We start from the raw sequence: 12,546 nt of genomic DNA, 5'->3' as shown, positions 1-12,546 counted from the left end.
TAAATATAAATATGCTAACATCAAGAATGACTGGCAAAAGCTTTTCTTGATTTCTGATGAAAAAGCATAAGCAAAAGTAGGAAAAAAAAAAGGAATATAAATATATAACTCTACCATTTCCCAGCCAGTTTGCTGTGAAACTGATTTTTAAATCTTTGTTTTGGGAAGTAGCCTAGATCTACAAAGATTTGGCTTATTATATAATGTGTATGTTTTATTAAATCTATTAATAGCACTAATTTTTCAGTTTCACATATCTAGTGGAAGGAACTTTTGCCTCAGTGTTATTATTCTTTCTTTTCCTTGTCAGTGAATAGTTGCTCGGCTTCTTTACCTGCCTCAACCTTCCCGTTGTTTGTATTGCAGGTCAAAGAGTTTGGCTTTGCACACTGTGCTAACAAACCCCTTGAGCGCAGAGGATGGGGAAGCTGTGAAGAGCAGAGATACGCCAGCCAGCATCTCTCTTTCAGAAATAGACCCACTTGGCCAAGGACACGAGAGGTCACTCTTTAAGGTAGACACGGATGGATCACAGCTAGTAAATTCTTCAGTTTCACACCAAAGTATTATACATGTAGCATCTGAGAATTTGCCAGAAGCAGTTAAAAAAAACTATCAGGCAGAAATTCCAGAGACAACCACGAGTCCTGTAGAATACCATGATAAGCTCTACTTGCACTTAAAGGAGAACTTCAGTAAAGTGAAAGCATATGCTGTAGAGATGATAAAGAAGATTCCAGTCCCTGACCAGTGTACCATTGAAGGTAAGTGACCTGAACTCCCCAAACTTAAGAAATTTCAGGCATCACTAGAAAAAAACAAATAAGACTCCAGGAGTATAAATTGCCATACCCTTCTGAATCTTTTGCAAAATAGATAATTTGAAAACACCCTGATATTATTTTGATTGCTCTTTTCTCCCAATAAATTCAGTCACCTTTTTTATTCCATCTCAATCTACCTAAGTCCACCAACTCTGATTTTTTCAAACCTCAGAATAAATTGTTTCTGGTTTCCCATTACTAGTGTTTAAGAAAATTCTGGAAAGGGATCCATGGCCCCCAAACAGGCTCTGAGGTAGGCATCCAACCAAAGGCATTTTCCATCCTCATGCCAGAAAGCTATGGGGCTCCAGGAGATTCTTCTTATGTTTATTCAAAGAGCACTTATGAAGCAGCTACTGTATGCCAGGTACTGTGCTAAAGGTTCAGTTATGAACCAAATGTACTCCATCACCTCTTGGAGGTTAGACTATAGAAAGAAAAGATGGAAACCATGGTCAGGAGGTGATATAGGTCAGGAGCCAGTGACAGTGTGAACTAGTCAGAAAAAATCAACAAAGTAAGAAAAGAACATCAGGGCCAGAACTTCCCTGAGGTGCACAACTTAAGGAGATACCAAAAAAGCTCAGTAAAATTTTAAGTAAAGTCAGAGTTAGTAGCAATGTCTTGCCAAGCATATTGGAGCTTAAGCAAAAGGAGTTAAGTAGTAGTATTGATCATGTCTTTATTTGCAGTTTTGACATTATTTATTCTTTTTGTGGGGCTTCCCCAGTAGCTCAGCTGGTAAAGAATCCTCCTGCAATGCAGGAGACCCCAGTTCGATTCCTGGGTCAGGAAGATCCCCTGGAGAAGAGATAGGCTACCCACTCTAGAATTCTTGGGCTTCCGTGGTGGTTCAAAGGGTAAAGAATCCCCCTGCAGTGCAGGAGACCTGGGTTTGATCCCTGGATTGGGAAGATCCCCTGGAGGAAGGCATGGCAAGCTACTCCAGTATTCTTGCCTGGAGAATCTCCATGGACAGAGGTGCCTGGTGGGCTGCAGTCCATGGGGTCACAAAGAGTTGGACATGACCAAGCCCAGCACAACATCCTTTTTGTATTAATTTTTATTTTTAAAAATATTATTTACCTTGACTACTAAATTTTTGATGCTCTGTTAAGTTCTGTGCCCTGGTCCTGGCCCCCGGAAAGATGACAGGTTGGAGACACAGGTACTAAAATGGCAGCGTCCCCAGGGCAGGCTAACCCTTCTGGTAGTGGGTTGAGCAGGTGTGGGTGGCTGAAGGCACTTGGGGGCTAATTAGATCTTTCCTACAATCACTCTTGTGCAACAGCCATGTTCTTCTCTTGAGATTTAGATGACAGTCCTTGCCCACGTGTAGGTCATGACATCTTTTCACAGGTTACAGCTCTCATAGAAAAAAGCCAGGCAGCACCTCGTCTAGAAAGGAGCACAGCTGTGGGATAGTGAATTTAATTCATATTTACCCACCTTACTGACTATCATCCCCTTTCATGTTTAGGGACTAGGAGGTTTTTCTACTGTCTACTTATTACTCCCATCTCCCACTCCAGATCAGATGAAAGAGTGGATTCTCATGCTAACAAAAGAAAAGGGGGACTCAAGCATTTGATAATGGCAATTATTACTATTTAGTATGTTTGTATAGAATCTTGACATTTTCTTGTTTTAATTGAAGTATAGTAGACTTACAGTGTTGTGTTAGCTTCAGATGTATAGCAAATTGATTCAGTTATATATACATATGTATATTCTTTTTCAGATTCTTCTCCCTTATAGATTATTACAAAATATTGAGTTTATCTCCCTTTGCTATATAGTAGGTCCTGTTGGTTATCTATTTTATATATAGTAGTGTACATATGTTAACCCCAAACTCCTAATTTATCCCTCCCTGCCTTTCCCCTTTGGTAACCATAAGTTTTTTATCTATTGTTTGTGGATCTACTTTTGTCTTGTGTATAAGTTCATTTTGTACCATTTTTTTTTTAGATTCCACATATAAGCAAATCATATGATATTTTTCTTTCTCTGTCCAGCTTACTTCACTTAGTGTGGTGATCTCTAGGGAATCTGACACATTCAAAAGCTTTTACATTAATTTATTGATTAGCTTTCTTAAACTTATTTTATAAAATGATAACAATAAAAGTGACATTGCTCATATTAAATTTAAGTTTTGGATAATTAAGTATACCAGGACTTGAAAGTAGCTGAAATCAGTAAGACTGAATTAACACAAACTCTTTAAATTACATGTTTCGCTAATAAGTTAACACAAATGTTGGAGAATTTAATATAAGAAAGGTTAAGTGAATTTTCCAGTTTGACAGAGGATGTCTGTAGCAAAACATTAGATACATTTTCATCTACCAGAATAGTTGGTTTTTTTTTTTTTAAGTTTAACTTAAATCATTTAAAATGTGCTATACGGTGATGTTTAAACTTGTGAAAATGTGAAAGAAAACTGGCAGAGTTACTTCAAGTATCTAGCTGTCAAAAACGTATTTCTCATGGCCCTGAATTATTTTGGGAGTTTTAGAGTTAACTAGGTGACTTTGGGTTTTCTCCTAAAATATTGAAAGAATCCATCATTTTTATTAAAAAATTTTTTTCTTTTCATATTTTCTACCAAAAATGACCTGGAACTGAGAATGTACTTTTTTAAGTTGGCATTTTGGATTCATTCATGCTTTTGCAATTTCCTAGAAGTTGCTGATAAATTCTTTGCACCGGGATGTGTGAGGGATTGAAGATTTATATGACTCACCGTAAACACATTCACCAAAAAAGGACTCATGGTAACTGCAGGGGACACACTGTTATTATTTCAGAGATTGTGTAAACCACTCAGCAAAACGCCAGCAGTCATCTGGCCAACACAGTTTTGCTTATGTCATGAGATCACTCAGCTCAACAATACTGTGTTTCTTTTCTTAAAAATTTATTGAAGAAAGATTTAGGCTTGAAATCTGTGTTCTGTTTTATGTGTCATCGGTATACAAGAGGCATATTTGGTCTTTTTTGATAAATTATGCAAAGTAATCAAGAAACAAAGAGGAAAACCATAAACATGACGTCCACAACATTAAAAGTTAAAAAGACAAGTAAGCCAGCAGGAAATAAGAACAACAACAAAGTATTAGGATTAATTTTAGACTGATGTTACAAAGTCCATGCTAAAAGGACATGACAAAACGATCTCTTAAAAAAGTTCTTTTGGTATTGGTTTGACTCATATGAAAACAAGAAAATGATGTTCAGCTTCCTTATTTTGACCAACAAAAACATCACTTTCATACAGTTCAGCCTAATGCTTCAGTAATAAAACATACTGAAAGAGTAGGAGCCTCACTAGTCACTGTCCAGCAGAATTCAATATGTGGTGAATCAAGTCACAAATAGAATTTTTATCCTCAGTCAGCCGTCTTATTCCTGCATGATATTGATCACAGTGGGGACAGGCAGTGGTGTAAATAGGTCAGCACAAATCTATCATCGTGTCTAGAAGACCCTAGGTCTTATTTAAGAATTTGGGTCAGCAGTTCATTTTGAGTATGCAGGAGCCTGTTATTCCTAAGTCAGTTATTCTCTCCTGGGCACCACTGAAAGTTGTATATTCATATGAGAGTGCTAGTCTAATATCTGCCCAGTTATATTTACACAAAAGACCAAAGGAATTTAGTTTATCTTCCAAGAATGTATTTTAAAAATCTGAATCACTGGTATTCATTTACATGAACAAAAAATGATTTAGAGGTTAAAAACAAAGCACATGATATGGAAATAAATCTTTGAAAGTCTGGCCCATCACTGGAGTTCTATAAAGGAAGATATAAAATCTTATAAGAACCCATCAATGCTGCTTTGGTTCACTTTGAAGTATTTCCTGATTGAGTGAAAATACATCCCATCTGTAGAGCACGTCAGCACAGCTGACTTGCAGAAAGCTAATTTTAAAGCTGGTAATGTAGTCCTTTCTTGAAAGACCCACATGAGTTGATTTTTCCTGACTTGAACAGATATGAGAATATACAAAAAAAAAAAAAGAAAAAAGTTCATTGTAAATATCAAGAACAGCAGGTGCTATTTTCATAATTAATTACAAGTAAGACTTCCTTATTGAAATTTTGTATGCAGTCAAGTTCAACCTCATATTGGGATGACTGAGGAGGCAAAGCCCACACCAGTCCTTGCCTCTTTCTCCTCAGTTGGTCCAATAAGGAGGATAATGGTAACACTGATCCACTTTCTTCCTTTCTTTAGAGAGTCCTTTCTTCCTTTTTTTAGAGTAGATTGATTTAATCCTAGGATTAGTACCATTTACCCATGGAGAAAGTTGTAATATTTGTAGGAAGAGAAAAATCCTAAAGTTTTCCCATACAATTTAAGAGGGAAAAACAACAAATAGGAAGATGTCACAAATTCCCTGGAGCCTCATTTCTTTGAAGTGGTCCACTGAACCCTTGTTTGAAGAACACATGTTAGGGGGGGAAAATTTTCTAGAGAATTTTTCTTGGTGCTTTGGAATTTATCTTGGATTACCTACTCACCAGTTGCCATTTCTCCAGAGTGAATTTTCATCAAAAGAGGATAGGTGGGGACCTCCTGGTGATCCAGTGGCTAAGACTCCACACTCCCAATGCAGGGAGCCCGGGTTCAATCCCTAGTCGGGGAACTAGATCCCACATGCCACAACTAAGAGTTTGCATGCCACAACTAAAGCGCCTGCAAACTGTACTAAAACCTGGTGCAGCCAAAGAAAAGGAAAAAAGAGAAGACAGGTAAAATGGTGGCTGAATTCTCTTTTTCACTTTCTCCTGCCACACATATCCTGGTTTCTGTCATCTACACTGGCCCATGAGAAACATCCAGATAATACGGCTAAAGGAAGATCTACAGTCCTTTTGGAAAGATCCCTTCTGAACCCTTCCTTTGAGTTAATATCAAATCACTGCCCTTGTTTGTGCCCCAGCCAAGAGCAACTGCAAGACCTAGACAATTACAATGTCACTGGTAAGGGTGTTCCACACTTAAAGCCACAACCTGACTTGTCACAGAGTTCCATTAGAGGACATCAGACAACTTTCTTATTATTTATATCTTCAAAAGCTCCTTCCTGGTACAAAAAATAAAAAGTTTGATTTTCTTTACACATTCAAATAAATGACTAAATAAAATTCCCTAACTGTGCTGTAGGAGAAAGAGGTGTGCTGCTTAATTACCCTTATTTTACCTGATATTATCTGTGCATTAAGAGGTTTATTCATCCAACTAGAAAACAGTGCAAAGTGAAATTGGTATACATTGGAGAAATTATCTGCCTGTAAATGAAATGAGTCAAAACTAAACTCTTGAAATTGTCAGTTCCTCTAATATGTGTCTACCTTGGGTATGTGTCTAACAGATTTAAAGGGACCTCGGTAATAAATAAACATAAGCAAAAGTAAGTATGTAAATTGAGCAAAAAATGCATAGGGGAGTATCTTTCAGTATATCTTGTCCTCAAAGTAACCATGTTAAAAGAAGATAGAGGAGGAAGAAAAGGAGGAGATAGCTAGGAGCAGAGGTAGTCTGCTGTGAAATATTTCATATTCTTAAATATATTCTTCTAAATGTGTTATTTATAAAATAGAAGGCTATATGGCATTATACTTTTATGTCTGTAATGAGTATTTTAATCTTTTCTTAAGGGAAGTTCATACTCAGGGATTATTATCAGTCTTTTATTATTGCTGTTTGGGGACTGTCTTTACTCCCAAGCATACAGTGGTGGACACAATGGTCCTGAGCCACTGATGGTCCCCAGCAGAAAAGTACATTTCGATCCAATTTGCCACAAACCAAATTTCAGAAAAGTGAATGTTATTTTTTTTATTTACTTTCATTATTAAACTGGCAGTATATGCCCTGTAGGGAAACAAAATGGTCCCTTGATATCATCAAATCTCATTTAAAAACTGAACAAATCTATATTTCTGAGCTCTGCTGGTGATGAAGAGCTGGTAGCCCGGAAACTGGAAAGAGATTATATGGCTGAGTAAAGGGTTTTGATCTGACAGAGGAAAGGGGAGGGGCCGGGGAGATGGTTTCCTCTTGTTTGCTCCACATGAACTGCCAAACTTCAGATCATGGAGGATTTTTAAATGTTTTTCCAAAAACATAGGCAGTCACACAGTTGGCAGTCAGGAGTTCAGGTGTTTGACCATTTGGCAGCCATTTATTTCTATTATAGTCCATTTTCATAGAGGTGCACGTTTACAAGGAGCAGATGAGTCTGTCTATAGCAGACAGAGCCTCATGTCATTTATCTGCAGGCCCACTCAGGGTTAGGGAAAAAGAGCTAATTAAAGGACACCAGGTCCCTGGGTTTTCTCTGTCAACATGTATGCCCTGTCCATATTAGAGACCAGGAAGAAATTATAAAAGGCAATTTTTTTCTTTTCATAATAAAATATTCAGTGGACTTTTAAAAAATAATTTTATGGAAAACAATCATTTTTCAGATGAAATATGCACACCAATTATCCAACAGTCATTAAAATAGTATGCCATCGTTAAAATAGACCACACATGCAGGAGATGTCATTGCAGGAGCTCTGATTCTGCTTCTCATATCAAACCCCCTAATTTCCAAGTAGCCTTTTCAGATTGGCTTTTTTCACTTAGTTATATGAATTTAAGCTTCCTTATGCCTTTTTAAAAAATTAATCAATAAATTCATGGCTGCTATGAGGCTGCACTGCTGGGCAGGGGACTTTTCTAGTTGTGGCGAGCAGGGGCTACTCTCTAGTAACGGTGTATGGGCTGCTCACTGTGGGGACTTCTCTTGTTGCAGTGCAGTCATCTGTAGTTGTGGTGCATAGGCTTAGTTGCCCCGAAGCATGTTGAATCTTCCTAGACTAGGGGTCAAGCCATGTGCCCTGCCTTGGCAGGCAGATTCTCAACCACTGGACCACCAGGAAAGTTCCCTTTATGCCTTTTTGTGACTTGATAGCTCATTTTAGCAGTAAATAATATTTCATTGCCTGGATGTATCTACCTTTGTAGTATCATGCAGAATTGTTGTACTGCCCTAAAAATCTTCTGTGCTCTACACATTAATCCTGACTATTCATTCTTCATTAATTCTACAAATATTTCTGTGTGCCTACCACAAGCCAGCATCATTCTAAGAACTGGGAACACATCAGTGAACAAAACAGGCAAATACCTTTGCCTTCACAGAGACTGTTCTAGTGGGAAAAGACATACAATAAACAATAGAAATGACAAATAAATGAAGTATGTAGAGTGTTGAGAAGTGTTAAGTGCTGTGATAAAAGTAGAAATAGAGGTTGCAAAGATCAGGACAAAGAAAAGGATTTGCATTATATGTATATTATAATATATATACATACAAAGTGGGATAGTTCTAGAAAGATACCCATCATCTCTCACCACTGGTTTTCTCTGAAGAACCAGATTGGCAATGGGAGTGCAGGAAAATAGGAGAAAGTGGGAGAAACTTGCACGTTTTAAAGTATACACTTCTGCAAGGTTTAAACTTTTTTTTAACAGTTTTAGAACAACTATTTTGTAACTCCCTTCAGTAACAGAGAGGCTGAGAACTTGGACCCAGGTGAGAAGTCCAGACTCCTCAGAATCCTGTCTAACCAGAGTCTATAGAATTGAGCTGAGGTCCCAGCTCTGACATTGGGCAGTTCCAATTCCTGCAACAGATTGCTTGATCTCCTGTGACACTAGTTCTTCACATATAACCCAAGAGTATATCACAAGGTCATCAGTTTTCAGCCTGTGCTCCCAAAAGACCATCAGGGGCCCCTGCAGAGGGCCCCAGATGCTCCATCCTTCTTTCTTTTCCTGCTCTACGAACCGAGCAGCTCTCGGGTAGCTGGTGTTACATATTGGTCTTCCTGAGATGTGTTCAAACCAAGAATTCCGCAACCTAAAGAAACTTGAAAAGCACTCAGCTTTGTCATTTTTAAGATCCTGTTATAAGATGCCTTATGCTCTAAATTAATTCTAAGTGTCTTATGTCAAAGCTGGCAAAATGTAAAATGTTCATTATTTGGCAACTTTTTTTCATTGATATATAGTTGATTGACAGTGTTGTGTTAGTTTCAGGTGTAGAAGAAACTTGAAAAGCACTCAGCTTTGTCATTTTTACGATCCTGTTATAAGATGCCTTATGCTCTAAATTAATTCTAAGTGTCTTATGTCAGAGCTGGCAAAATGTAAAATGTTCATTATTTGGCAACTTTTTTTCATTGATATATAGTTGATTGACAGTGTTGTGTTAGTTTCAGGTGTAGAGCAGTGATTCAGTTGTATAGTTCTGGAAAAGGGTATATTCTTTTCCATATAGGTTATTTCCATATAGGTTATTCTTTTCCATATAGCTCCTGGTGCTATACAGTAGGTCCTTGTTATTTATCTATTTTCAGTAGTGTGTATCTGTTAATCTAAAACTCCTAATTTATCCTTCTCCTCCACTTTCCCCTTGGTACCCGTAAGCTTATTTTCTGTCTCTGAGTCTCTTTCTGTTTTGTAAATAAGTCATTTATATGATTTTTTAGAGTCTACATATAAGTGATATCATATGATATTTGTATTTTGGCCACATTTTTAATCAGCCTCAACTTTTTTGATGATTTTATATTTCTAAAGTAAGGTTTAAAATGTTAATTTTCTGTGCTTGTCCAAGATAACCATATCCATCAATTTATAATAGTTTATTGGGAGAAAATAGGCCAGATTGTTCAATACTTTTTTTTACCTTTTTTAAATTGAAGTATAGTTGATTGTTCAATACTTTTGACAATTGCCTCACTATCTGCTGAGATTAATCAATATCTATCAAATAGTAAGTGACCGATCATGATCAATAAATTAATGTATTATATCTGTCCTAGCTGGTCTATTTCTATTTAAATTGTTTGGCTTACCTTCCTTAAAGGAAACCGATCTCATTTCAACTTGTTGTTATAAAGGAGCATACAAAAATACATGATAAAAAAGACATAATTTGCTCAATTTGAGGAGAACAAAACAAACATATAATAAAAAAAATAAATCCGGTAGTTGAGTTATTTTCCAGAATTGTATCCCTGGAAATTTTCAGTTTTTAAATGTGGTTTGCAAATTTAATTCTGAGCATTCTAACGATCATGGTAAGGAGGGAAATAAGATTAGTTTAAGAAAACCAAGAATGTCCATAAATAAAAATATGATAATTGCTCGGGGGCAAGGGAGAAGACAACTGTTTGTTTGGTTGATAAGGCTGTATTCAGTGAATCTAGTTCATCAAAAAGATATTTACATTATGCAGCAAGCATATAACCCCTAAACATAGCAATAGAGTGGTGGTTCCCCGCTGGAGGCAGTGGGGGCAGTTTTATGGGCAGACTGGGACTCTTAGTAACGTCTGGGGACATGTTCAGTTGTCTGGGGAGAGGCAGGTGCTTCTGTCCTCCAGTGGGTAGAGACCAGGGGTGCTGCTAAAGATCTTCCATCGAATGGACTGTGCCCGCCCCCGACCCTCTTCTACTAAAACAAAGAATTCTCCAACCCAAAATATCAGGAGTGACTCAGAAACTGCAACAGAGCCTGGCTTCTCAAAGTATAGTCCATGGACCAGCAACACTGACCTCACCTGGGGACTTGTTATACATTCAGATTCTCAGGCCTATCTTAGACCTACTGTATCAAGCCTCTACAATTTAACAAGAACCCCCATGTGATTCATATGTACCTACCACTGCAACAATGAGAAATTCCAATGTGTCCTACTAGTAGAGAAAATAATTTTCTTCCTTACAGTGATTCGCTGACTCTTCATTTAATTGTTGTTATTTACTTGGTAAGTCATGTCTGACTTTTTGCAACCCCATGGACTCTAGCCTGCCAGGCTCCTCTGTCCATGGGATTTCCCAGGCAAGGCTACTGGGGTGGGTTACCATTTCTTTCTCCAGGGGATCTTCCCATCCCAGGGATCAAACCCAAGTGCCCTGGTTGGCAGGCAGATTCTTTACCACTGAGCCACCTGGGAAGCCCCTTTCATTTAATGTTTACCTCTTAATTGAGGAGATTGTCTTTCTTCTCAAGGACATGGGGCTTAGTCATTTGGACTGTTCGTGGCACTGAATTTGTGGTTGCAGTTGTTCCTTGATTCTTCTCACAGGATATGAGTTTTAAAAAGGAAGGATTGGCTTGGAAGCCAGAAAATTCTACTCCTTGGTTTATGTGAATTTGTACTGTGTGACCTTCTGACTTTTTAGGAATACGGCATTTAGTTCCTCATGGAGGGTAGTTTCAATAACCTCAGAATACCTTGGATATCAAATATGTCTTCAATGATGCTTAGTCAAGTTGTGTAAATGAGTTAGAAACATTTGGATTACATTTCCCTTAAAATATGCATAGAATTAAAATTAAGCAAAAATATGTTGGAGGAAATGCATGTTTTCCTAATCCCAAAACCTTGAAAAATGGGTTGAGACAAGTTTCTATATGTGAATACACATATCATTGGTATTTACAGGTTAATCCGATTGTCCTTCATTCGTTTTACTAAGAACTGATGTCATTGTACTTTGGACCATCTTTTCTCTACTAAATCTACATCAGATTTTCTAAGTTCTTCTAAAAATAACCTTGAAAATATTTAAATAAAAGCTATCTTTTCTTGTAAATATAGACAAATTACAACTATTCCTATATCTCCTATCATATCCTTCTACTGAATTTTTATTTTACAGTCGTACTAGTTCATAAATACAATTATACCCTGGGGTTTTATGTTTGCTTGATTTTTTAACAAAACCTTCAAATTCTTAAAAATAATGTAATCTATATTAAGAGAATCAAGACAAGCATGGACATTTATCCTCATACAACACTAACATTGTACAGCTTCTCCATAATTCCAATATCAAATGCACATTGAACACTTGAGATGTTTGTTAATGTTTCCAGTAATTTTGTCATGGTTAGCTTTGAATTCTCTGGACTATTGTGGATTTTTAATTTATGTGTGATAGCGAAAAGAATTATTCTGTCTTCCTGAAGTAATTTGTTAGGTATATAAATTAAAGGGTTTATTTGAGAATTTAAAGCACTAAAACAAGAAACAGTTTCCAAAGCAAAGAATAAAATATAGCATATTGCCATCCTTGGTATGTTCAAGTGTTACCTGTGAATACCTTTCATGTAAATTATAGCCCCCTAATGGATAAAGTTACCTATTTAAGTTCAGCTTAGAAACTAGTTTTTTAAACTCTTTAAGAAATTCCCAAATGTTTTTTAGTCAAGCATTATTATTGTTATTAATAACTTTTAAGCTCATGCACATTTTAAAGAAATGTAATCCATGTGTTTCAAATTCATCCTCACTTTATCCATCAAGATATGGTTTGATAAACTGGCAAACTCTTCTGATACATATGAAATATTTTACTGATAATAGAAATCTTATCAAGTAATGATTTTTGCTGGTAGTAAGAGGTGTGCCCAGATTGCTGAAATTTTAACCCTATTGACTTTTGAAGACAAAAGTCTTTTTCTGGTTTTGGTCATACTCCTTTTCTTCCATCTCAGTTACTGTTAAAAAACAACGCCAACAACAAAAAGAACAAAACATAACGTGACATGAAATCATAGAATCAGACAGGGAGATATGGATTGGTTATTCTACTCAAGATAAGCTTGGAACCACCCCTATGATAAAGTAGTGATTAGGTAC

At 36.8% G+C, this 12,546-nt stretch overlaps 1 protein-coding gene across 2 annotated transcripts in view; it reads left to right on the top strand.

Moving 5' to 3' along the window:
- Positions 1 to 12,546, top strand: part of VEPH1 (ventricular zone expressed PH domain containing 1) — a 248,514-nt gene that overhangs the window by 151,621 nt on the left and 84,347 nt on the right. For both annotated transcript variants that reach the window (XM_061167858.1, XM_061167857.1), the window contains exon 8: positions 367 to 764. In XM_061167858.1, the coding sequence (XP_061023841.1) occupies positions 367 to 764 (398 nt within the window). The remainder of the gene's footprint in view (positions 1 to 366; positions 765 to 12,546) is intronic.

The sequence above is a fragment of the Dama dama genome, chromosome 19 (genome assembly GCF_033118175.1).
Source record: "Dama dama isolate Ldn47 chromosome 19, ASM3311817v1, whole genome shotgun sequence".
NCBI classification, from domain to species: Eukaryota; Metazoa; Chordata; class Mammalia; order Artiodactyla; family Cervidae; genus Dama; species Dama dama.
Note: the sequence above shows the minus strand (reverse complement) of the source record. Positions and strands in the feature narration are given on the sequence as shown.